Source organism: Poeciliopsis prolifica, unplaced genomic scaffold, assembly GCF_027474105.1.
Source record: "Poeciliopsis prolifica strain line A6 unplaced genomic scaffold, Auburn_PproV2 SCAFFOLD030, whole genome shotgun sequence".
NCBI lineage: Eukaryota > Metazoa > Chordata > Actinopteri > Cyprinodontiformes > Poeciliidae > Poeciliopsis > Poeciliopsis prolifica.
Window position 1 is genome coordinate 2,445,392 of NW_026562405.1, and position 23,426 is coordinate 2,468,817.

Below are 23,426 nucleotides of genomic sequence, written 5' to 3' on the forward strand. Positions count from 1 at the left end.
TTTAACAAAGTCTGACTGAAATAAACTGTAAAGACAGTTATTGTTCAGTACATTAAGACAAGCAATAAATATCAATGTGTCCAACCTTTAAATGGATGCCAACATGGTGATCAGAAGACAGCAGCTAACAGTTCTGCAAATCAACACAAAATGTTGATGAAGCTACATGGATCTCATGCTAGAATGTAGATATTTTAAAATCTACTCTATCTGGTTGATTTAAAAAGAAACCAGCAATATTCTGCAAGTGGAAGTTAACAATAACAATAACAGTAGCACTGGTTGGGAATATGTATCATTTGGATAAATGGTCATGAGATTTGAAAGTTCACATGGAAGCATAATCTCTTTAAACTTTAAAATATTGGACCTAACAAAATAGTTGCCAAAGACAAATATTGGCTGTAATGTAACAATATGAAGATGACCTTATTGGACAGCATATGAGCTTAATATCTGCATTTCTTCTGCATGTGACTTTCTGAAGCTTAAGCTGGGAGTTTAGGGTGTATCTAATGGAAATAATGACTTAAACAATATATGACTGTGCACATTAATTTCCCTGATGTGTGAAGCCATTACAATCTCATTTAGTGACTGATGTTCAGTAATTTCTCTCACCGACGACAGCTTCTGCTCCTGCTGGGGGCGCTCTGTCTTGGGCTGGCTGTCTGTCCCTTTTGGCTCCGACGTCTTCACCTCGTCTGCTTGCTGCTGAAGACGGGAAGCTGCTTGGAGGAAGGGGACAGATGTGTGGCTGTCATGAGTAATAAACTCAACCATACAATGCTGCCAGCTGTTCAGGCTGGAGACAAAGAGAGATTTGAGAAAATGCAAAGGATTGATAGGACAGAGTTAGCCATTAAAATATGTGGAGTGGAATCCTGACTAGTTTTGTGCTGCTAAACCTAAGTCATGTAAGCAGCCCACGAAGTTACATCAGATGAAGAAAACGTCTGTGCTCAAGTGCGCTTTGACAGAGAGCGTTCTTCTTTCTTTTGCCCAATGTTGATTCTCCCCTGATACATGACACAGTCTGTCTGCTTCTTACACCTGCAGGTTATCTCTGGCCTGATAGTATGAGCCAACATCTCGCAAACTCACCTGAAAAACGTCCTTGGCTGCAAGAACTGTCCTCCACGGCAGACCCATAAACAAACGAATCTTTTTTTACTGGAGTAACACAAGACACACTTTCCTGTGAAAAGATGTACAATTAGATTTTTATACTTTTTTTTAAGTAAACAGTAAATTTAATATGTAGCTTCATCCAAACTATAGGTTAACACCAGGTTTACATTTGCGTTAAAGCCTTTCCTAAGGCAGTCCATTGCAGTCCATTTTCAGGCCCGTCATTACTGGGATGTGATAAAATCTATTGAGCCTTTTCATGCTTTTTGTTTTTACTGTCCAGGTAATAGCTGCCGATTTAAAACTCTTGTTATTTCCCCCACAGCAAATATTAAACAAAAGTTAATGGAGTGAGTATAATCAGGGGAGAGATTCAAGTGTCTTTCTTTTCCCAAAGTGATTTTAATAATGTATGCACTTTCATAATGTGTTTATCAGTGTGCCAGCGTCTATACCCACCAGTCCAGTTTCATATTCCTCTTCGGCCTCATGCTCCTCCACAACGCTGGCGAAGCTGCTGGCGTTGGAGGAGGAGCGAGACAAGTCCTGAGCCTCGGGGATGGAAGGCGCTCTGCAACACATCGCCAGACTACACACCTGGGTTACTTTGATCATATTAACACCTGTCTCTTTTCACATATTTCACAAGCCTTCCTGTGTGTGTAACCTTAGCACGAAAGGAGATGGTTACCTGTTCTTTGAGGCTGCAAACTCTGGAGAACTGTGGGCGGAGGAGTTGCCTGATTTGTTTTCTTGTGACAAGTGGCTGCAGTCTGGAGTTTTCTGTGTGTTGGGAGAGACCTCTCGGCTGATGCAAAGAAGGGAAAATCAGGCCATGAAAACAAGGAATATAAGGAATGGTGTATTTTTGTAAATATATAGCTTTTAAGGCCTCTTACTACAACTGAAAAACTATGCACATAAAAATCTACAAATGAATTGCTACATTAAACTTTATTTGATCACAAAATGTAGCTTTGTTCAAATTTGCTTGTGGAATAGCAACAAATGCAGAGCCTTGCAAAGAAAATTTCCCTCCTGAATTTTTTCACATTTTCAAAATGCCTAAAAGCCAAGATTTGAAAAAGTGTGGAGTGAATTTGTATTCAGCTCTTGTTACTTTCCCACCTCTAAATAAAATCCAGAACCAACAACAGCCATCAGAAGTCACTTAATTAGGTGACCTCCAATGATGACCTAATTAGGTGTCCAGTGTGTGTCATGTACTCTCAGTCGAAAAGCAACAGTATTCTGAAGGCCTCGGAAGTTTGTTAGAAAGCATCAATGAGAAAATAGCATCAGGAAGACCAATGATCTCAAAAGACAGAGACACAGTTGTGGAAAAGTTGAAAGTGAGGTAAAGTGATAAAACAATATTTCAACAGTTTTACAAAAAATGTAGGTGTTAAGAGAATTAGAGAATTATGTCAAAAATTAAAGTATTTTACAACCAAAAGTCAAAAGAATTGACTCAGGGAAACTGAATACAAATGCACACCATCCTTTTCAGATTTTTATTTGTAAGACTTGTGAAAACCATGTATTACCATCTTTCACTTCAAACTTATACACTAAGGTTGTGATTGTAATGTAAGAAGATATATGAAAAAATTGTGGGTCTAACAACCATTTTGTAAGGTACAACAAACCATTGAGTGTCGAGCAAAAATTTGAATCTGAAAAATGAATTAATTAGTGTTCCTGCCTTCCATCTGTTGCAACAATGTTCTGTCCTCACTACCCACTCCCTGCTGTACTCTCACCTCCTTTCTTGGACCTCCTGGATGTTCTCGATGCCAATGGCACTGCTGCGGCGCGAGCTAAAAGGTCCAGACTTTTTTCTGGTTGGGCTTTTCCCAGGAATAATCAATGACTAACAGGGTGCAAAAGAAACAAAATAGTAAGAGACACATTTTGGAGGAAGTCATTGGTGCAAAGAACTCAACATACTGTGTGTACTGCAGCGTATATTGCAATGCTGTACTGTCGTGCAATTGAAGCAAATAAAATGCATCTACATGTATAAATATCCTGCTGACTATTTATGATCTGATGGTGATAAATGTTCATAGAGTATTGTTTAAAAAAACACACCAGGATTCAGACAACTGTGTTTAAAAGAAGTATTTCTTTCTAATTTGTTGAAAATCTACATAAGTGCATAAGAATATTGTCTTGTTTAGATGTCAATTTCATAAATATTAAAGTACAATATCCAAGCAAAACACCCCAAAAGCAGGAACAAAATTGTATATTTGTTCTATCTGAGTTCAGACACAAAGTTACAAATAAGGAAATTTAAGGACATTCAGGCTTCAAGCTTTGAGATAAAGCATCAAAGGGCAAAAACAAAATTTCCTTTCCTCGTGTCATTATTCATACATTTCTATCAGTCAAATTATGAAACACATCTGTTTTTACTACATGAATGAATGACTTAAATGAAATTGAAACATGTGGTTGCAAATCATTAAATGTAATATTAACAGGACCTCCCACAGTAACATAAAATAAAACACATTCTAATCTAAGTAACAAAAATATCTAATTGTTCCATGAAGATAACACACTAGAAATGCAAACAAATATGATAAACAGTAAGAGAGAAAATGCATGAACCTCTTCTATTGTTCCTATCCCTATGGCACTGCCTCGGCGTCCATATTTACTGGGACTTTTTCCCGCGACAAGCAATGACTGAGCCACACAAGATGGGGCAAAGGGAAGCAGAGAGGGAGAAAAAAGGGGAGATAAAAGATGGAAGCAAGAGAGAAAGAAAAGAAAGAACACATCATAAGATCTCATGCACAGAGCACAAAGAATTTCAACAGCAGGGAGCAAAACAACTTTAAAAGGAGCTTGCAGCATAACTTAAAAAACAAACCCGAGGAAAAGAAAATAGTGAAAAGCTTCACAGGGTTAAGGAAGTTTGAGGTCAAACATAGAAGTGCACAACAGGACGATCAGCACAGCAGGCATGCTGGCAGGTACTGCCCTAAAGGATCCAAGTTTGTTTACTGACGCATTAAGAGGAGGAGAAGGGGACAACTAGGGCTGACATTCCAAACAGGTACTATAACATCAAAAAGCTTCTCATAAATGGGGCAAAATTTGGAACATACAACATTGAAAGGAAACACAAACAGGGAAAGGTGTTCTTGAGTTTTATAAGTGCCATGCATATTCTCTAGCCACACATCCACAAAGTTGCATCAAGTGTTTGCAATGAAGAGACACTCATAATGAAAGCATTGCAACAAGGGAGGGAGTCTGGGTAGTCATACAGCTGCTAGTCTAAGTTCACTTCAAACCCTGAAAGAGGGACTCAAAAACAATCACTTCCTTTATCCCAAACTAGGCACTGTTTTATCCTAGCTAAAAGCCTGCCAATTTATGCTGCAACAACACTTTTTTGAAAAGAGGACAATGAATGCATAAAATCTTGTTTTATGTATTTTTCCTCTCCCCTAAACAGAAAAACAGGATAAACACAAACACCATGAGTCATAAATGGAAAGAGTCAATTACTGAAAGATGAGTACAAACCAAAAGTGATTATAAAATGTCAGAAATAAAAGTAAGTGCTTTGGTGTTAAGAACATACAGATGAGGTGCCAGTAAAGTACTTCAACACGCTGCTTTTGAGTTGAGACCCTTCTGAACTCGTGTTTATCCACTGTGCTGTGAAAACACCATGTCCTGAATGTGAGGTGCGTGTTCAGATGAGCGGCATGTCAACCAAAACGAGCTACTTACAATCCCTGGAGTTTTGGGGCTCTCTGCGGGATTATGGGTAAAGCTGCCACTGTGACTAGTGGAGACTGTGTGTGACTTCTTGTTACTGAGACCCATGGCGTCCATTGACTGGCTTCTGCTGCGGATGACCCGCTGCAGAGAGAATGAGGAGATATCCATAGTCAGTGGATCCACCTTCATGTCTCTATAAAGGGAATTTATACCGTATTGGTATCCCTTCTAAATATGTGTAAAAGCCTTAACAGATTTTTTTTTTTTTTTTTATGTTTGAAAATCTCATTCTGGAAAAATTAAGTATCTTCGAATACAAGACGGTCAGATTGTCTTGGAGTTTTAAATTTATAGCTTTCTGTTTTTCTTGGGTGTCCATATGATATGACAGAGATCAATTTCTCTTAGTCTTCAAAATGGGGAGGACGAGCAAACATGCTATTCAAATAGAGCAGAAGAATCAGCTGATGTTCAAAAATCCGTAACAGGACTTATGACACATGAAGTCATAAGTCAGTTCAGGCAAAGCTTGAACGCGCCCAAATCTTAAATCATTGTGATATTACAAAACAAAGCAAAGCAAAAAAAAAAAGTTAAAAATAAATAAAAAAATCTAGAGCTGCAACCACCAGTGGTTTCCTGGTACCAGAGCTGCAAACCAGTTGTTTGGAGCTTGCTAAACAACTGGGACTTAACTGGAATGATCTGGAGGAAGACGTATCATGATGTGGGGCAATTTCTCTTCTTTCTCAAAGGCAAGGAGAACATTTCAATAAAAACCTGATGACTTCTGGCAGAAAACTGAAAATGGACCATCACCAGATTGGTGCAGGAAGAATATTGATCAAAAACCTAATTCCATTAGAAAATCTCACATAAATGGTTGAATTTTTCCTATATTAATAATATTAAATATATAATATAAAATAATATTTTTATTTTAGTTTTTGGCAAATTAATTAATTAATTATAATTTATTCATGTCAGTTTGTTCAATTATTAACAAAACAGAGTTTATTAGATGTATTGCTAGATGTGATTAAATATAAATGTAATGAGGTGATTAAGAAAATGTAGTTTAAAGAACAAGTGTGTTAATATGTGTGTGGCAGGTGTGTTGTGTATGCAAGATTGCTTCTTAACTTTCATTGTTAGTGTAGATCAATGGACAATAGGAAGAACGCAAACTAAGGGTATGCTGCTTAAGAAAATGTTGCTTAAAAAGAAGATATATCTTCATTAAAATGATCTATTACCAGCTGAACATAGATGAGTCTGAAACATGAAGACGACTAAAACAAGGACTGCAAAAATTAAGAGAGAACAGGACAATGCAATCTACCCAGCTGTACGACAACAGAGACGAAGAAGAGTGGAAAATCTTTACAGATGTAACTTGCAAGGGTGGCAAAGACAAAGAGACAGCAAGTTAGTATTTGGCTACTTGGAAATAGAAAGGCAAGAGCACATTTTTAAGGAAGTCTATTGAAGAAAAACTGGTCGACAGAAATACTGAAAGCAGCTGAGACTGAAGTTGAAAAAAAAAAAGGTTAACGGAAGAAAAAGATTGATGGAATGCTGCCCATGGGGAGATGTGCAAATTGCACAATAAGCTGCGTAATGAAGGGTCATTAAATTGCTCATCAGCTATCACAATTCTTGCTGCCATGCCTCAGTAGCTGGGTGTTGCTTCACCACGGTCAGTGATGGAGAACTCTCGGTCAGAGCAAAGTGCCTTTTATACACAAGAGGACACTCCGCAGCCTCCAAAGCCACAATGCCATGTGAAAACCCACTGAGTTTAGCAGTCACAGCCAAGTGAGGACAGCAAAGGACTGGTCCTTTGAGATACTGCACATTTTGTATGCTTTGTTTCCTCATGTGTGAATACCCAGAATCCCAGCCAAGAGAAAGGACAGGACAAAAAGAAAAAGAAAAACATCCGAAAAGTTTTTCCACTCATCACCACTCTTGCCCATGCATGTGCAGTTGCAGATAGGCAGCACACCTAATCAATAAAAAACATAACACTGTACCTTAAAGGACTCGAAGAAGCCGCCCCCTCCACCACCACCTCCCCCTCCGTTCTCCAGCTTATCTTCGTCCCCACCCAGACCCATCATGGACTGGCTGTTAATGTGCAGCTCCTCATACAATGTTTCCAGCAGGGCTGAACGTGTTCGCTCCTGTCAACAAACAAATCCACTATCTTTTTAGTGACAGTACATCTACAAATTCACTTTGCAAGGCCGATGAAGCCAGTAGGTTGCAGATAGAAGCAGTTGGATGCTAGATTGCAGTCACGTGAATAAACACATTAAAATAAATGGAAAAAAAATGACAATGTTTTCTTAAATATTCCTCTCACCTCAAGCTTTGCAAACTTCTCAGCCTTGTAGCAGGCGTACTCCGCATTGATAAGCTTTGTGAAGAGGAACTCATGGAATTCAGGGCCCTGAGGATGAAAAATACAGAACATTTGGAGAAGAATAAAGGCAGTCATATGGGAAACAGATGTGTTTGTTTGGTTGCTGACCTTTCTGAAGATGGCAGGGTCAGGTAGAGCAGGTCCAAAGAAAGGTACATCATCTCTAGCTGTGACTGATACCTGAGCAAAAAACCGTGTTTATCAGATAACCACGAACATTTCATAATAGAAAATTGTCAATCTGTGAAACAAACCTTGTATGTAACATTATCTGAACATGCGTTCTCCACCTGCACCACAACATACGCATGCAAGAAGTTGGATTGGATCATGTCCGGTACAAAGGGAGTGTTTTCCTCCTGGAACACAATGGCTACAATATCGTTGCCTATGTGCCTCTTCCTCTGCAGCTGAAGTAGGGAGACATAAACACAGAAAGTTACCAACTTAAAAATATGCGATAACCAGTCCTAGTACTAAAAATAAAATTGTGCTAGAGAATCCTTCCCAGAACCTGCACTCAAATATTGTGTGAAGAAGAATTTGTCCAGGTCCCAAAAGAGTTGAGTGTCACATTAGTACTTGTTCCAGATATTTTTTTTCTACATCAGATAGCATAATACAGGTTATGATTGTAGATCAGAATGTATATATGTACCATCATAACATTCGTATCAAGAATATTGCTACCCAAATCAATCAGATGCATGTAAGTCAGAAAGAAGTGTCAGCAGATTTTTCTAACAGATACAGAAAGATGGAAATTCAAAAATATTCTTCCTTCCAGCAGATTAAGATGCCAGTGGCGTAATGGTGGTGAGAATATTTTCTTGGCCTGCTTTGGGCCCATTAGTACCAATTGAAAAGAGCATTGTTGAAAATTTATAGCCTGGTGTATCCATACATCTCAATTCAAATGGCCTCCTCAGTTACCAGATCTTAATCTAATAAACCACCTTGGGGATTGTTAAAATGGGACATTCACAACACGGATGAACTTCTGACAATCTTTTACAACTGTATCAGGCTGTCAAGGCAATTTGTTACAACAAAATCTCAGAGGAATGTTTCTGACTCCTTGCTGAATCAATACCACAAGGAATTGATAGTTTTAAAATATAGTGACGTGGAGCTTGTCAATTCAGATTAAAAAGAGTCTCTAATGTTAATGTGTCCTTGAAAATTGTCTCACAAGATCAGTTGTATATTCAGTCCCACAGAGCCAATATTTACTCTGTAATTAAGGGATGATGATGATGGCATTTGCTTTTCCAGAAACAGTTCACTTGCTTTATAGCCTCTTCGTGTTATAGTCAGCCTGTTTGTCATGCTGTGAACAATCAGCCATCTGGCTCTAAACCTGGGAGGTTTCCACAATGTGCTGGAGCCATAGCAGACATGCATACGCCAGAAATTAATTCTCACTAAGCGTGTCTTAGAACTAAATAAAATGGTCAGACTAAATATTTGGTAAAAAAAAAAATAAGCCTGGTTGAATTTTTCTCAGGTATTTTCAAAAATGGTTTAAAGCTATTTTTTTTAAATAAATCCATAAAATATTAAAAAAAATTATTTCTTAATGTTCAGAAAATATAAAGATTATTAAGTAATAAACTTTAATGATAGACACATATTACAGAACCTCACTCTCTGGCAGTAGAAGTCATAACAGTTTCAACCGTTTTAATTATTTATTGATAGATAATTCCTAAGACAATATTAAAGGCTGAATATTAGAGAACACATTATATGTAAATTCAGGCAGCCAAGTTGCTGCAGCTTCATCCTTTTATAGATGACATTTTAGTAGTTCCTCTCACATACTTTCCAAACCTGGACAGCTTAACAACGTTCAGCTTATTCTCTCCTAGCAGATTTACTGCCAGGCCAGATCGTCACTTTGGATAAATTCAGCCTATTTTCCTTCCAGAATAAAGGCTTTGGTTTTAAGTGTGCTCGCTGCCTCCTATTTCCTGTTCCCTGATGAATCATCCCATGTGGGCGGTGTTTATGTCCTCTGTTTGTCTCCATGTCTTGGCTTTATGAACCAACTGCACAGGGTTACTCTGGTAACAAAGTTCAAACCACTCATGGCACTAAAGAGCTTCTGAGAACAAATGCAGCACTTTACAAAAACAATAGCATAGAGATGAGAGTGTGCAGCCAGAAACCAACAGAGCAAGTATTTCAATGCAGGAAGGAGGAATTGCAGTATAATTTATCAACAACAGAAACAGGAAAAACTAAAAACAATCCCATTGCAATTTATTAAGCAACTTTAGCACCTATAAGATTTTTGTAATTTTCTTAAAATTTTCAGGCAAAACTTGGGAAGATAAAAGTCTCTGCTACTTTTTTAAATGTATGTGTGTATCTAGTTGCAATACAGAATGAATAAATTAGATACATTGTTAATGATTAGGGAAACTTAACACATGGCATGATTTAGCTGCATCTGTGTACAGAACCTTCTCAGTTCTTAAAATAACTGAGAAGATGGATAACATAGCAAACTGTTTACTTGATATGAGTAAGAACTGAGTAAGAGCTGTTGACATTTCATGGTTACAACTTCCATATCCAGAGAAAAGTGTCTGAGACATTATAGTTATGAGCACAGTTTTTCTGTAAAAAAACAAACAAACTCATTTTAGGTGTGGTTTGTCAACTACAGAACAACGTGTTCAGATAGTTCTTTTTTTTTTTAGTTCAACTTTTGGATGCATCCTTGCTGCAACACATCTGGATCAAAAGGCTGAATTACCAGGTTTTGGAAAGGCCTGGACATTAACCATGTCTTTGATCCAGGTGCCTTGGAGCAGGGATGCATTCAAAAGTTGCAGGACTGTCTCACTGAAGAAGGAGAGTTGCTTATAGCATATATAGGTGCAAAAAAAAAAAAGGTGCAACTGTAGCAAATTTTAAAGGGATTTTGCAAACTCATGCAAACTCACTATTTCTTCTCTCAGAAAAGAGAAGAAATAGTTCTGGTCAAGATTAAAAGTCACTGTTCCAGTGATAATTTCACTGTGACTACACTGTGATGGTGTATTATAATAACTTCAGAGTCATAGGAAGTTTGAAATATTTAATGAATAAAGTGTGAGTGTCACAAAAAAAGGACACAAAAACAGCAACAGATTCAGAGGCTGTGGTTCTTTTTAATTGCGCCTCGGAATATAAATTGGTTAAAACTATAAATTAATGAGTTGAATGAAGGATTTACTTTCACTTTTACCAAAGACAGCTAGAAACAATGCTGATAATTTAAATAGAAAGTGAAAAATGAACAGAAAGTTTCCGGAAACTATTTTTAAACTGATACAGCTGAACCACAGTGGGAAATGTTGTAAACAGATTTATAAAACAAAACTTTTCCTCCACACCACTCCATCCTGAAAGTCCTGGTAAATGACGAAGTATTACCATATTACAAGAGCCTTTTCCTGGGGTAATTTTTAGTTTCTTTTAACCCCAGGAAATTCAAGAAAAATGTACCGGGGAAACTACACAACTACAGAAAGTGGTTCACAAAGTTCAGAAAGTGGAAACTCTTCATGAACCACAGTCACACTAGGGTGTTTGCACTTCCTCCTTCCTTAATAACAGTTTTTTTTTTTAACTACCGCATGACCAAATTATAAGTCAAGTATTAAGATATTCAAGCATTTGGTGCAAGTGCTGAGGTGAAATACTGGAAAACATTCAAATCAGGAAGAATATGTCTATTTTGGCACTATTTGGAGAGTTTTCAACCTTTAGCGATGATGATGATGTGCAGACCACAGTGGCTGTGGGAGTCCTTCTAAAGTAGGGCACAGTTTCTTTTTCAGTTGCTTTCTTGAATCCCTTTTTTATTCATCTACGATTTGGGGCTCTGCAATTATGTTTGTCACTACTGTAGCTCTGAAGGGGGTTGTTCACAAACTGGAAGGTTAGTGGTTCTGTCAACAGCAGCAACAATTTGCCTTGTCCAAGTGCTAAGATAACATACTGAACACGAAATAAACCCTCATCTACAACCAGAAAAAAACAGCTCAGTTTATTTTCATTTTTCTTTTAAGGGTCTGAAATTTCCCTATTGCAGCCCCCGTCTAGTATGTGTGTGAAGTACACTCCTAGTGATTCTTTGAAAATTAACTGGGTAATTGGCAGCCAGGTGCTGCTAATCAAAGGCACTCAGTCAAGTAATTAGCAGTAAGTGTGAGCACATCTATAAGGCAGAAGCCTGTGTAGTGTGCTGATAAGAAGTACTTAAGTTTCTGTTTACAAAATGCCAGAAAGGGAAGACACCAGCAATGATATGAGAAATATTGCTATTGTTGCTTAACTGGAATGATCTGGAGGAAGACTGGAAAGACTAGAAGATCTGGAAAGACTAGAAGGCTCTCTAAAAATGACCACAGTTCAGCATTATATGACAGAAATGCCCATCAGTTCCTGGCTGGTACAATCCCTGAGGTCATATCTACAAAATGCTGAGAATAAAATACACACTTAAACTAAATATGTAGTCTTAGTTAGGATGATTAAGGTTAAAGGTCACAAAGCTACAAAGGACAATGACGGCCTGCTTGGAAAGGGTAGTCCCTCCTTAGTCTCATTAACACTTTACCACACCGAACCATAAAGCAGGGCTGCTTGATTATAGAAAATAATGTCAATTATTTTGGTCAGTAATGAAGTCTTTGAAATAATATAACATGATTAATTATTGAGTCTGGAAATCTTTTACAATTATTGCATATGAAACTAAATTAGACCATTCTTGGAAAAGGGAACGTGGCAAATAATATAATATATGGCAAGTTTTTTCTTGATGACATTCTTTTTTATACTGTTTGGAGGAAAATTTAAATAGAAATGTGTTTAATTGAGCAGCCCTGACATGGCAAGGAGAACATTTCAACAATATGGTGTTTTTAGACATCTGCCTTAGAAAATGCCCTTAAAGTCAATCAATATCAAGTGTGAAGTCGATTTACCTTACTTTTTATTTTTACTATACAGGACTTATTTTGTTTTGTAGCAGATTTGATCTTGGTTTCACGCTTCTTCAAAAAAAGTAAAAGAAATCTGAAATCTCTAAAATGGTTTCAAAACTTTTCCAGCAAAACTTTAATGTAATTTTCTTTCTCAATTTCTCACAAACTTTCTAAAATGGTAGACCTGTCAATATTTTTACTCTTTTTTTCTAGTAATTAAAAGCACAGAATAAACACAAAAAAAGAGATCAATCTTATTTACATTAGTTGAAACTAAACCCGCAACCCAGACCAGATCAACAGGAAAACTTCACAAATCAAAACCATAAAGACTTAACACTACAAAACTCATGAGTAACTGGAATTTGTCTATACCTGCTGTGAGTCTCCTTCCGTATAAGGCAGTTTGGTGGACACATGAAACATAATCTCCTTATTATGGAAATTTGTGTAAACTGATTCCATCCCCGTCTGTCCGTGAGTGACATCAAGCCCACCTCGAAAACTGGAGAAGCAAAATAGAAGTACGGGAATTAAATATAATAGAGAAAAAGATAGAGCAGAAAGAAAATTTGGAGTAAAAGGATAAAAATGTTGAGGGGACATATGATGCTGTCAGTAGAATGTAATTTATCATAGCTCTTGATCTATGATGATCACTCAATTAATGAAGGGAACTCCATCTTCCTACTTAACTTACAATCTAAGCAACTCAATCTTTGATTTTTTTTTTTCTCTAGAAATCTTTGATAAGCTACTGGGTGACTGATAGTCTCCCTTTTACAGACATTAGGTAGAGTACTCTACTAAAAATTTTAAGTATTTCAAGGAATTAACTGAAAAATGTCAAACCCTTTAAAGTCATGAAGCTCAATCTTTGTCCCCAAAAACTCCAGAAACTCAATGAAGGCTGGACTTTCTTTCATGTTCCCAAACAACTCCTCCTCTGATGTCTGCAAACAGCAGGCAGAAAGCATTTTCCAGGAGTTTGACACATGAGTCTGAAAGCAAAGATTAGCTGAAGTATCTCTGAAATGCACTCACCTGGCCAAACTTTTGATAAATGACTCCAAACTTGAAGTTGTTGCTGATTACATGCTCATCAAAGGTGACAATGAGTCTTGAAGCCTGGGGATGAAAAAATGGGGAGTTCTTCATGTCACGTCATGATGATTAAGTGTTGATGGATGACATGGAAAAGGAGGAAAAAATACAGCTACCTTTGGATAGAGGACAGGGTAAAACCTATCCACATTTACCTCTTCACAAACAAGCTGCAAAATAATAGAAACAACAATGTGCTTCATCCATGTTGAATACAACTTAATTACTATTTCAGTATGACTGTGATAACCTACCTTTGCCATCTGAACCACATTGGGAAACTCAGTAAGGCAGGAAATGGGGATCACATCATGGTGTGTTTTGTATTTTGTGCTGAAAGGTAAATAGCAATGCAGGCGTTTAGGAAAATGGAAGGAGATAAGCAAACAACAAAGAAACTATTACAGGCAAATATCAAGATATTAGGCGAGAAGCTTTAGGATCAATACTTTGTAAAACGTGGTTCGTTTCTTCTTTTTTAGTAGTTGTAACAAATTAAAATCTAACTCTTACATTGGGGAAAAAAAGGAAAAATATATTCAAAATGCTGAAGGCAGTAACAAACAATATTTTTTGCAGATAATCTGTAAAAAGAAAAAAAAAACAGGGTCGTCCCAGCATTGCTATTGCAATACACAGCTCTTGGACAGAAACAACCAATCAGAAATATCGTAGCACTGTCAACCAAGCCTGTGTACGTGCTGCTCACACCCTTCCCTTGGTCACCGTGTATCATCTTTCAAGCTCCAGATAAACCCTTTTTATCTGCTCTCATGATTTAAACAAGGTTACTTGAATCATATAATCAGCCAGTGAAGATATTGTTGAATAACAGAATTGAGCATTTTCAGTAAAACAGAAATACAACATCAGTTACTCTGCTGGTCTTTCAGGTCTGTTAAATATGACCATTTTCCACTGCCTGTGATTACATACAGTTGAAGGGGTGACTGTGGGTGGTGTTCACCTACCAGAAAACAGGACAACATGAAAAACATCGTGGGCTGTGCTATTGCTACCACACCGAACAGTCATCCACTCTGAAGATCCATTAACAAGCAAGGAGCGCTGCTATTAAAATCTTAAGAGGAATCTCTTGGGTGCTAAATTTAATTCACAGGTTACACTACACTGAGTGCTGCCTCTCACCCGCTCCTCTCTCTCAGTAAGTGTGATGAAGTGGAGGATTTTAGTGAATAAACATGACTTTGGGCAATAGTGGGTGGAAGGCCTTACACTTTTTCAGCAGAGGTGGATGCTGGGTTGATTGCTGGATATTTTGTCACCACTCTTTAAAAAAAAGCAAGCAGCAAATTACCCCTACTTCTCTCTTGTTGATTCAGCTTTTTTGTGTGTTTGAGAGGCCCCTCAAAGAAGAAAAAAAGAAATATACCAACACCACATTCTGCATATAAAAAGAAGAACAAGTACAGGGCAAAATGTTAAAACACTTGGCGGGAAAACAGAAAGGAAGGGTGCTGTTATTGTGATGAACAGAGGGAAGACGAAAAAAAAAAAAAAACATTAAAAGCAGACAAAACGAGTCAGAGTTGGAGGGAAATAATGGAGCATAATGGTACCGTAGCATCAAGCGCAGATGCTCTTGATCCCCAATGACTTCATACTTCATTGAGAAGACCAAGTGGCCGAGGGCAGCATCCATCGTGTAGTAATTAAAGTGTTCCTGGGGGCAGATAAGTGAAGAAAATGTTACTGTGATGTAATTCCACAAAGAACTGACAATAGGTGACACAATAACAAAAAGATACTGCTGTGATGAATTCACAATTAGGAGTATAGCCGGAAGTAACAACCCTATTATCATTGTACAAAAAGTTTTATTGCACAGACTACTGAACACTAAGACAATCTAACGATAGCTCCACAAAAACTCGACCATTCTTTAAATAAGCACATGACGCGGTTTTCAAACTTTTCACTTTTGAAACAGGCTTTGTAGCGCAGAAATGATCTGTACGATTTTCCTAGTTGTTTCATTGACTTGCTTTTTTATATGAAAAGTTCCTTGAAAAAAACTAAAGTAGATAACGTTTATAAAAAAAAATAAAAAATAAAAAAAAATGTTTTTTTTACATATTTGTTAAAGATATCATTACTTTCTGACAGTATATGAGACAGATTGTGGAAAAATCAAGCTCTTCTACCTTCCCTTTGTGGTTCTATTGCCACCTGCAGAAATACACTATTCTGTCAGAAACAACCAATCCGAGCCAGTAAGAGGTTCTTAGAGCTGTCAATGATTCTTGTGTATAGACACTCATGTCCTCCCTCTTGCTCTCTGTTGTGCTACTGCTCCTTTTCCACAGTATTTACAAGGCATGCACCGGCTTGTAAGCCACCAATCCTGTAACAAGTGAATGGTTTCTCCACAACACCTGCAGCAAATCACAATCTTGAGCAGCGTGTACATGAGGATCATTGACGCTGCTTAGACTCCGTTCCTAGCTCTGATTGGTTGTTTCTGATCTAGCAGTGTATTTCTGTGGATAACATCAGAAAGAGGCGAAGGGAGGTGATTTTCTCACAAATTATTTGTCATACTGTCAAAACTTTGTGAACACTTTTAACAAATATGTAGAATAAATATTTTTTTTATAAAAGTTACATATCCGCGCTTTAACCAACACATTTCCACAGTTTTATTTCAGTGAAAAGTATATACAGAGCCACCATTCTCACCTTGCCCATGAAGTTCTTCCTGTAGATCTTGGCAGTGCTGTTTGTCTCCAGTTTAATGTGGGAGGCTGGACAGGGAGGGAGATCAGCATCTGGCGGGTCTTTGGGCTCATGATTGGTTCCTTCAATCCAGTAGCCTCCAAACTGGGGCAGCAGGATGAGGGGAAAAGGGCTACTGCGACCCAGAACCTGAGGGCACAGGAGAAAGAAAAAGATAACACAGCTCTTTTGAGGTTTCAAGTTGAATTATTTAACCAATAACTCATGTATAGAGGGGAAATTATATGCAGTCATAGATATGAATAGAAATGTACCTCATGAACACTTGGATAAGGAATGTAGTCCTCTTCTGTCTGTAGGGAGAAAAACAAACCACATAAGACATATTTTTAATCAAGAACACAAAGTAGATTCTGTGGGCCAATATTCATTCCACACACAACTCTGCAAGGACAAGTGGGTATAGACAATGGATGGAATTGTCACTGAAAGTACAAAAAAAAGCTCCTAAATTTTGATTTCACTGCATGATTTCACAAAATTCCAAGATTTTCCTTTAAAATTTTACTGATAAAGAGACTGCTAATTCTACTTCATGTGTATATAAGGTGATAACAACTCAAGAAATAGAAGAATGAAGCTGGTCAGCTAGCATTAGCAAGCATAACCTAATTATCCGCCTTGAAAGTGGGAATTTCAGTTTAAAAAGCAAACAACATAAATCCATGAAGGTACTCATGTGCTTGTCACAATAACCAATAATTCAACTTGAAACAAGCTAAAAAAGTTTCTAGTTGCATAATTTCCAGTTTTTTGTTGTCTTTTTTTCCTTCTCTTTGTTCCAAAAACTAGATGACAAAAGTCTTCAGTCTGGTGTTTTTTTGAAAGACATTTTTGAATACAAAAAGATTTCATAACTCATTGTATTAGTTGTTTCTGTTTTGTTTTTTCCTTTTTAAAATTTTAAATGTGTTTCGGTTCCCTTGTTACATGTTCATTAGGATTTAAAGTGTATTGACCTTGGAGAATGTGTTCTCGTTATGTCATTTCTGTTATATTATTTATGTTTATTGCAATAATATCTGAGGAATTTATCGTCCACCAACATTTGTTTTCTTAACAGGCTGAGGTTCTCCAAAGCCTCGTGGATTATGTGATGTCATCATATGCATGTAATTTTTGGGATATTCCCTCTTTCATTACATCTTATGGCAAAATTACATTACAAACCAAATCTAACAGGAATAATTAAATTTTACAGAAACGTCTAGAGCTAAACAACAAAAATGTGTCCTACTGATGATGGGTTTGAGATTCTTTTTTGATCTTGGAATGGATTTGGTGGAAGTTTGAATCCTGTATTTTGTAACCTCTAGTGACAGGGTGCTAAAACCTTTCCATGTGAGAAAAGGCCAAGAGCCTCTCAGGGAGAAAAGTAAGATAATATTCCGGCAGAGTGTGTGCACTGGAGGTTTAATTTCTTTTACTTTGCAGGTAATGCATGACATGCTAAGACCATTTTCTCTCCCTTTGGCTTGTGGAGATTGCTCCCAGTTTGTGTAGTATTAATTTAATTGAACTCTACAAACATTGACATGTTGCAGTTTCTCTTCATGCAGTGTTTCCCATTCTCAAAAGAAGACTTTTACACAGCCCTCCCAAAGTAGAAATACTCAATTTAAAGCTGTAGCCTATATACAGGCAAAACTGTCACCATTTAGCACTTCACAAAGAAAAAGTGAAGCTCACAGTTTCTTACACTATCACAAACTGAGAGAAGAAGTAGAAGACGAAGTAGGAGTTTTAAGATTCATCTTTGGTGAGGATTGCATAATTACAGTCAAATTGGACAACATTGGGGCTCAAAACTTCTTATGAAGCAAATTTAGTATACTTAATGAGTCTTGTGTTGTCTGTAATGTAGTTCCACAATATTGGACAGAATTGTATCTCAACAAACAGGCAAAGCAAAATTATGACCTAGTTTGAGATACACATTAAATATCTCATTTGGTCTTGGATGTTATAGCTGCTGTAAGCTCTCTAGAACTAATTTATACAAATATGACGCCTATAGAGCATAATAACAAAAATATACACAATAAAAAAATAGACTAGATAGTTTCCTCAAAAACTGATCTAACTTTATACTCAAAGTGTAAAACTTGGCTGTTGTGTATGTAGTTCTCCCAATTTCATTGCATATTCTACAGACTCACCACAGCCTATTCATGCGATTGTGGTTGGTTCCTTAGAACAGAATAACTCAAGCTTCTAATTGTGTTTTAGAATACCTACCAAGAAACTCTAAGCTGTCCCAGCATCTTATAAGGGTCAGTTGTAATATGATGTTCATACATGGCAAGTGATCATAAGCTGGATTTAATAATTGCAACATTGTTGTGTTTCCTTTTGCTGTTAAATTTACCAGAAAAGGAACTGAAAGGTATTATTTTTTAATTCTAAATCCCATTTTAGCCAAATTCTCCATAAGTTACTGAACATTTGGTCTTTCTGACATGACCCCAGACCTCTTGCTGAGTCCAGACTTCAGCAAGGACTTCATCAGTCAGTCTAGATAATAAGGCAGCAGAAAATTTTGCTGCCCATGTCGCTCCTTAGCTCATAACTCAAGTCGGGGAGCGCCCTAAAGCCTGCCCGACAGCTGATAAGGAAAGGTTTTATAACACTGCCATTCCTGATGCTTTACCAGACTGTGCACTATGAGGAGATTTGTGAATTTGTGACTCACTTTGAGGGGAGGAGGGAAGGGGCATCTTTGCTCATCCATTCTGTACCCCTGTTGAGAAAAAGGAGAAAAAAGATAATGTAGTTATGGAAAAGGTCCAATATCTCTGAAAGGTGTTCACACAACTGTAGACACAAAAAAAAAAAAAAAAAAAAAAAAAATGATGAGAGTACAACCGATTCTCACCAGCAAATACATTTATTGTGTGGCAGTGTATTTCATGATCATTGTTACAATAGCTCATGTTCAAAGATGCAAGCTCAAAAGTCAGATGTGTTAGAAAGAGGAAGTGAAAAAGTGTGACATCTTACATGTTATAATGGGTAAAAAAAAGATAAGTAGGGGATGTTCATGAGAACAGCCTTAATGCAGATACCATGATCTCAAATTTTTCACAATAATTCCATCGACATCACACTCTGCTGAGCTGATAAGTGCTGACAGTTTCCAGTGTGCATAGAAAGATAAATGATGGATGAAATGATCTCTGCAGCCATTTTTTTGGTTTCGGTTGAATAGCCTCCAGCAAGATTAGAAATGTATCAAATTTAGCAAGGATGTGTATGCAGCAAGATTAGAAATGTATCAAATTTACTGAATGTATCAAATTCAGCAGATTTGTATCATACAGTGTGTGAATGAGTATGTGAATGGAAATGACTTCATGTAAAGTGTCATTGAGTGTTCCAATGACGTGCTATATATAATTCTGACGTAATTTCATTTCAAATTTGGACTATGGAAAGTAAAAAAGCTGAAATATGAACATAGTACATATAATATTTAAACAAAAAACTTTTGATCATTTGCATAAGCAAATTAAGGTGTTCAAAAATAAGATTTAAAATGAATAGCCAGTTGTTCTTTATTGAAGCACTACATACCCAACAAAATACTACCGCTATAGTCTCTGCTGGATTACTGAAAGTCTAAAAAATGTTTAGACAGACTAGATAGTCACAGCTGAAAGAAAACAGGTGAATTATGCAAGACTATAGCTCAAAGGAAAGCCACATGAATGCTTGTGACATCAAAGATGTTGACTGATCAAACACCAACTGTGGTTCTTCCTTCAATATCAAATATATTTCAGACACGTCTGTGTTGCTGCTGCACTGACAAGACAAACTAGATGCATAAGAATCCACCTCAGCAAAATGAAAATCGTTACATTTCACACATCTGATGACAGACAAAACTACCCATCTGTGAAGAGAAAACACAAAGGAAGCTCTGTTGAGCACATTCAGAAGCAGAAGGTTTCTGTAGACATCCCGAAGCTGCCGATATAACAGACAGATGCAAGGACAAATACATACAAGAGCTGAACTGGCTGGGCTGCAGGGCGAAGTAATATAGGGGAAAGCGAAAGAAAAAAAGAGGGGTCAGAACACTAAATTAGCAAATAAAAAGTATGTCCTAAGTGAGTGAAATTCTTAGTTTGCCGTTTGATTAAAGCTTATGAGAAGGAGAAGCATACAGTTTAATAGGTGAGCCAGGAGACTTGTTACTGTACCTGCATCCGCTCAATCATAGCAAATAGGTCTGAGGTCTGGGGGAGAGAGTTGACACCAAAAAGGCACATAGGTTTTACATTTTGTAGAGATGTTACCATACCTTCTAGACTCATCTTACATTTCTCTGCTTAATGAATAGCCTGATGGTACATTTTCAACAGATAAAAAATGGAAAGTTTCATCACCTCAAATTAAATTTTTTCTCTCTCTGCACTCCCTGCCCCACTTGACACAGCTCTCTAAATTCACTGCCAACATTACCCTTGAAATTGCTCCTTTACGCTTTAAGACAAACATGCTGTAAACAAGCAACTCCCGGGGAGGAAAAATGAGCCTCAAAGCACCAGGGTGCTTCTCTGTGTTGCTAAAGCCAATTGCTCCTCTGACTGTTTGCAACTGCCAAATTAGCAAATTAGCTGCTGCACATCCTGGTTCTGCCATCTGAAGCACAAAGTCACATTAATGTGTGACTGAGACACACTCTGTGCTGCTTATCATGTAGCAAACAGAAAGGAGGCAAAAATTACCTGACACTGAAAATTACGTTTTCAGTCATGACATCATTCGTATTTAAGTTAACGAGATCTGATTCTACTCATAAGATGGAAAGATTTCAATCCAGCTAAAGACTTTTAACTACACTTTAACCTTTCACTGTTACTGATCTTATGTGTTTTGCTCTGTGTTTTGTCCAATTAGCTGAAGCACTAGTGGAAGCTGGAGTCAAAGAAAATATCCCGAGGCATGAACCTTTCATCTGCAGAGTCCACATTAAAGGCTTCTACCAGGTCCGACTTGTGCAGAAGGAGCACTGCAAAGAGCACTCGCAGTAAAGGCTGCACTGTCAGTTCACCATGTAACACAACTGGACTGCAGTGGCAAGCTGACGTTTCCACATGACAGCTTAAATTTACTGAGGGGTGCTGCAGGCCCTCCAAAACACATATGCACATGGAGGCATTGGGGAGAACATCTATCTTTTTACATGAACATGTACTGAAATGTACTCTTTTGAATCATGCACGCACCTGTCACTGCCTGCAACCAGGAATGCATCCGCTCATCCGGTTCTGACCTCATAAAGCCAAAGGTGCAGCCTTAAACTATTGTTGCATGTAAAAACAAACACTACCATATGATGTTCAGGGAGACCCTGCTTCCCGCATGATAAACACAGGCATCAACAAATATTCTCCTTTGCTCTGTCAAGATTATTAGTAAACTACTCTGACTCCACAGTAAAGTGATTAGAGTTGATCTCTCTCATAGATGGTAAGCCAAACAATTCACTGGTGCAGAATGCAGCAACTCTGAAGTTAAATGCCCCTCAGAAATTTGCATTATTTGTTACAGATTTCCATCAGAGCAATCCATGTACATATGCAAACAAATTAAATTAAGAGTCTTTTCTTAGGTAAAAATACAAGATAAACTAATCTACTTCATTTTTGTCTGAGAAAAAAAAGTGAAACTGAAATCAATTTCAAATGTTACTATATCTACAGAAAAAAAGAGTCTAAATTTTACAAGCAAATGTTTACATTACTCACGTCACTGAGGCATCGTCTCTTGAGAAAAGGCTTACTATAGGGACTGTTCAGAAGTCCTTCTAATACGACACCCTTTCCTATCCTGAGCTCAGCCATCATTCCACAAGTACAGATGCAGGCGAGCTGACAAGAGTGCGGGTGTTAATGTCACCTTCAGCCAATGGAAAAAAAGGCAAGATTGACAGTGACACTTGACACTGACGGTCTCTCAGCAAGTAAACTTGGAGAGAAAACTCGATCGCTGTCCATCAGAAAACATATATATATGTTTGAGTCAAGAGCTTGTGCTGTAATGTGAGAATATTATTTCTCCTTCCTTCCTCTTTTCAAATAACCCCCGGTGCCACCGCCCTCCCTGTGAAACAGACACACAGCTGTTCTTTAGGGAGTAGGACAGAGGAGGAACAATGTTGCTCCCCTCCCTGTCTTCTCTGCAAATATCTTCTCTTTTTTTCATGCAATCTCACACACAAACTTACATGTGAACTGAAAGAAACTTCTTAGTTCTCTTTTTCTTATATTACAAGATGTGACTTATTCTGTTCCTCTTTTCCTTCATTTTAGATTTCTCAAGCCATCTCATTTGGACATTTTTTCTTTTCAATGTAACATTGCTATAGATATAAATATTTGTTTTATTTATTTCCTCAATTATGTCCTTTCTGATTTAAAAACGTTAACAGGTGGATGTCACCCTAACCCCCTCTGGTCCTTCCAGGTAAAACACTATTATCTGCAAAGTATTTTTAAGAATGTGCTTTGAAGTCTCTGAATTGAAACATTTATCTATTTGTGTGGATATCATGTTTTTTTGCTCCCTCATAGCATGTAACCTTTGAATGTATATCATCCACCCACATTTCTATGATGTAAAGACATAATGATAATAAAGTATCTTATTTTCTCTTCATACTGGTTTTGGTGTTATATGTCCCCATCTGGCCATTTCTTTCTAGAATTACTACCATCTCAGTCTTGCTACAGATCTTACATTTATAACTAATATTATGTCTTGAGTGCCTTTCTGCTCTTTCTAAGTAATATTGGGAGTCTGACAAGTTGAGTTTATGTGTTAATTATCCAGGATTTCTTCTCAGCCTTCAGTGGGCTGTCTATTTTACTCACAGACACACCAACCAACACAGCTTTATGCCAAACTTCTGTTTACAATCATTATTTTTTAAAACGGGATGGGTCAATGCTCTTCACAGTAGCTGACCCATGATTGTCTGCATTTCTGCTCTTTCCAAACTACAATTTTGTCTTTTTTCTTTAAGGAAGAGGAATGTTTAGATTTTTCTCCCATGTCATAACAACCATGCCCTTCTTTCTGTCTGTGTGGTAACAGGTGATGAAAGGAAGCTTACATTATGTTGCAAATAACTGAACAAACACTGCAGAGTCTCTGGCTAAGAAAATACGAAGCTTAGAGGCTTGGAGATCATGACTTTAACATTTGAAGCTGTATATACAAGATACTGTATTTCAGAGCATGATGAAGCCCAATCTTAACCAGAG

The 23,426-nt window shown here is 37.4% G+C and overlaps 1 protein-coding gene across 2 annotated transcripts in view; it reads right to left on the reverse strand.

Annotated features, from left to right (window-relative positions):
- rap1gapb (RAP1 GTPase activating protein b) overlaps window positions 1–22,162 on the reverse strand; it is a 25,477-nt gene extending 3,315 nt beyond the window's left edge. Inside the window, exons 1-23 of one of the 2 annotated variants that reach the window (XM_055050305.1) lie at window positions 21,909–22,162; window positions 20,358–20,393; window positions 18,845–18,892; window positions 16,407–16,445; window positions 16,096–16,281; window positions 14,976–15,079; window positions 13,650–13,728; window positions 13,512–13,565; window positions 13,336–13,419; window positions 13,144–13,244; window positions 12,667–12,796; window positions 7,561–7,716; window positions 7,415–7,486; window positions 7,247–7,333; window positions 6,915–7,064; window positions 4,888–5,019; window positions 3,751–3,828; window positions 2,895–3,004; window positions 1,823–1,939; window positions 1,591–1,720; window positions 1,105–1,198; window positions 622–728; window positions 86–133 (exon numbers count right to left, since the gene is read on the reverse strand). In XM_055050305.1, the coding sequence (XP_054906280.1) occupies window positions 125–133; window positions 622–728; window positions 1,105–1,198; window positions 1,591–1,720; window positions 1,823–1,939; window positions 2,895–3,004; window positions 3,751–3,828; window positions 4,888–5,019; window positions 6,915–7,064; window positions 7,247–7,333; window positions 7,415–7,486; window positions 7,561–7,716; window positions 12,667–12,796; window positions 13,144–13,244; window positions 13,336–13,419; window positions 13,512–13,565; window positions 13,650–13,728; window positions 14,976–15,079; window positions 16,096–16,281; window positions 16,407–16,445; window positions 18,845–18,892; window positions 20,358–20,393; window positions 21,909–22,007 (2,202 nt within the window). In that variant the 5' untranslated portion in view covers window positions 22,008–22,162 and the 3' untranslated portion in view covers window positions 86–124. The remainder of the gene's footprint in view (window positions 1–85; window positions 134–621; window positions 729–1,104; window positions 1,199–1,590; window positions 1,721–1,822; window positions 1,940–2,894; window positions 3,005–3,750; window positions 3,829–4,887; window positions 5,020–6,914; window positions 7,065–7,246; window positions 7,334–7,414; window positions 7,487–7,560; window positions 7,717–12,666; window positions 12,797–13,143; window positions 13,245–13,335; window positions 13,420–13,511; window positions 13,566–13,649; window positions 13,729–14,975; window positions 15,080–16,095; window positions 16,282–16,406; window positions 16,446–18,844; window positions 18,893–20,357; window positions 20,394–21,908) is intronic. The other variant, XM_055050306.1, reaches the window with a different exon arrangement.
- Between the last annotated feature and the right edge of the window lie 1,264 nt (window positions 22,163–23,426).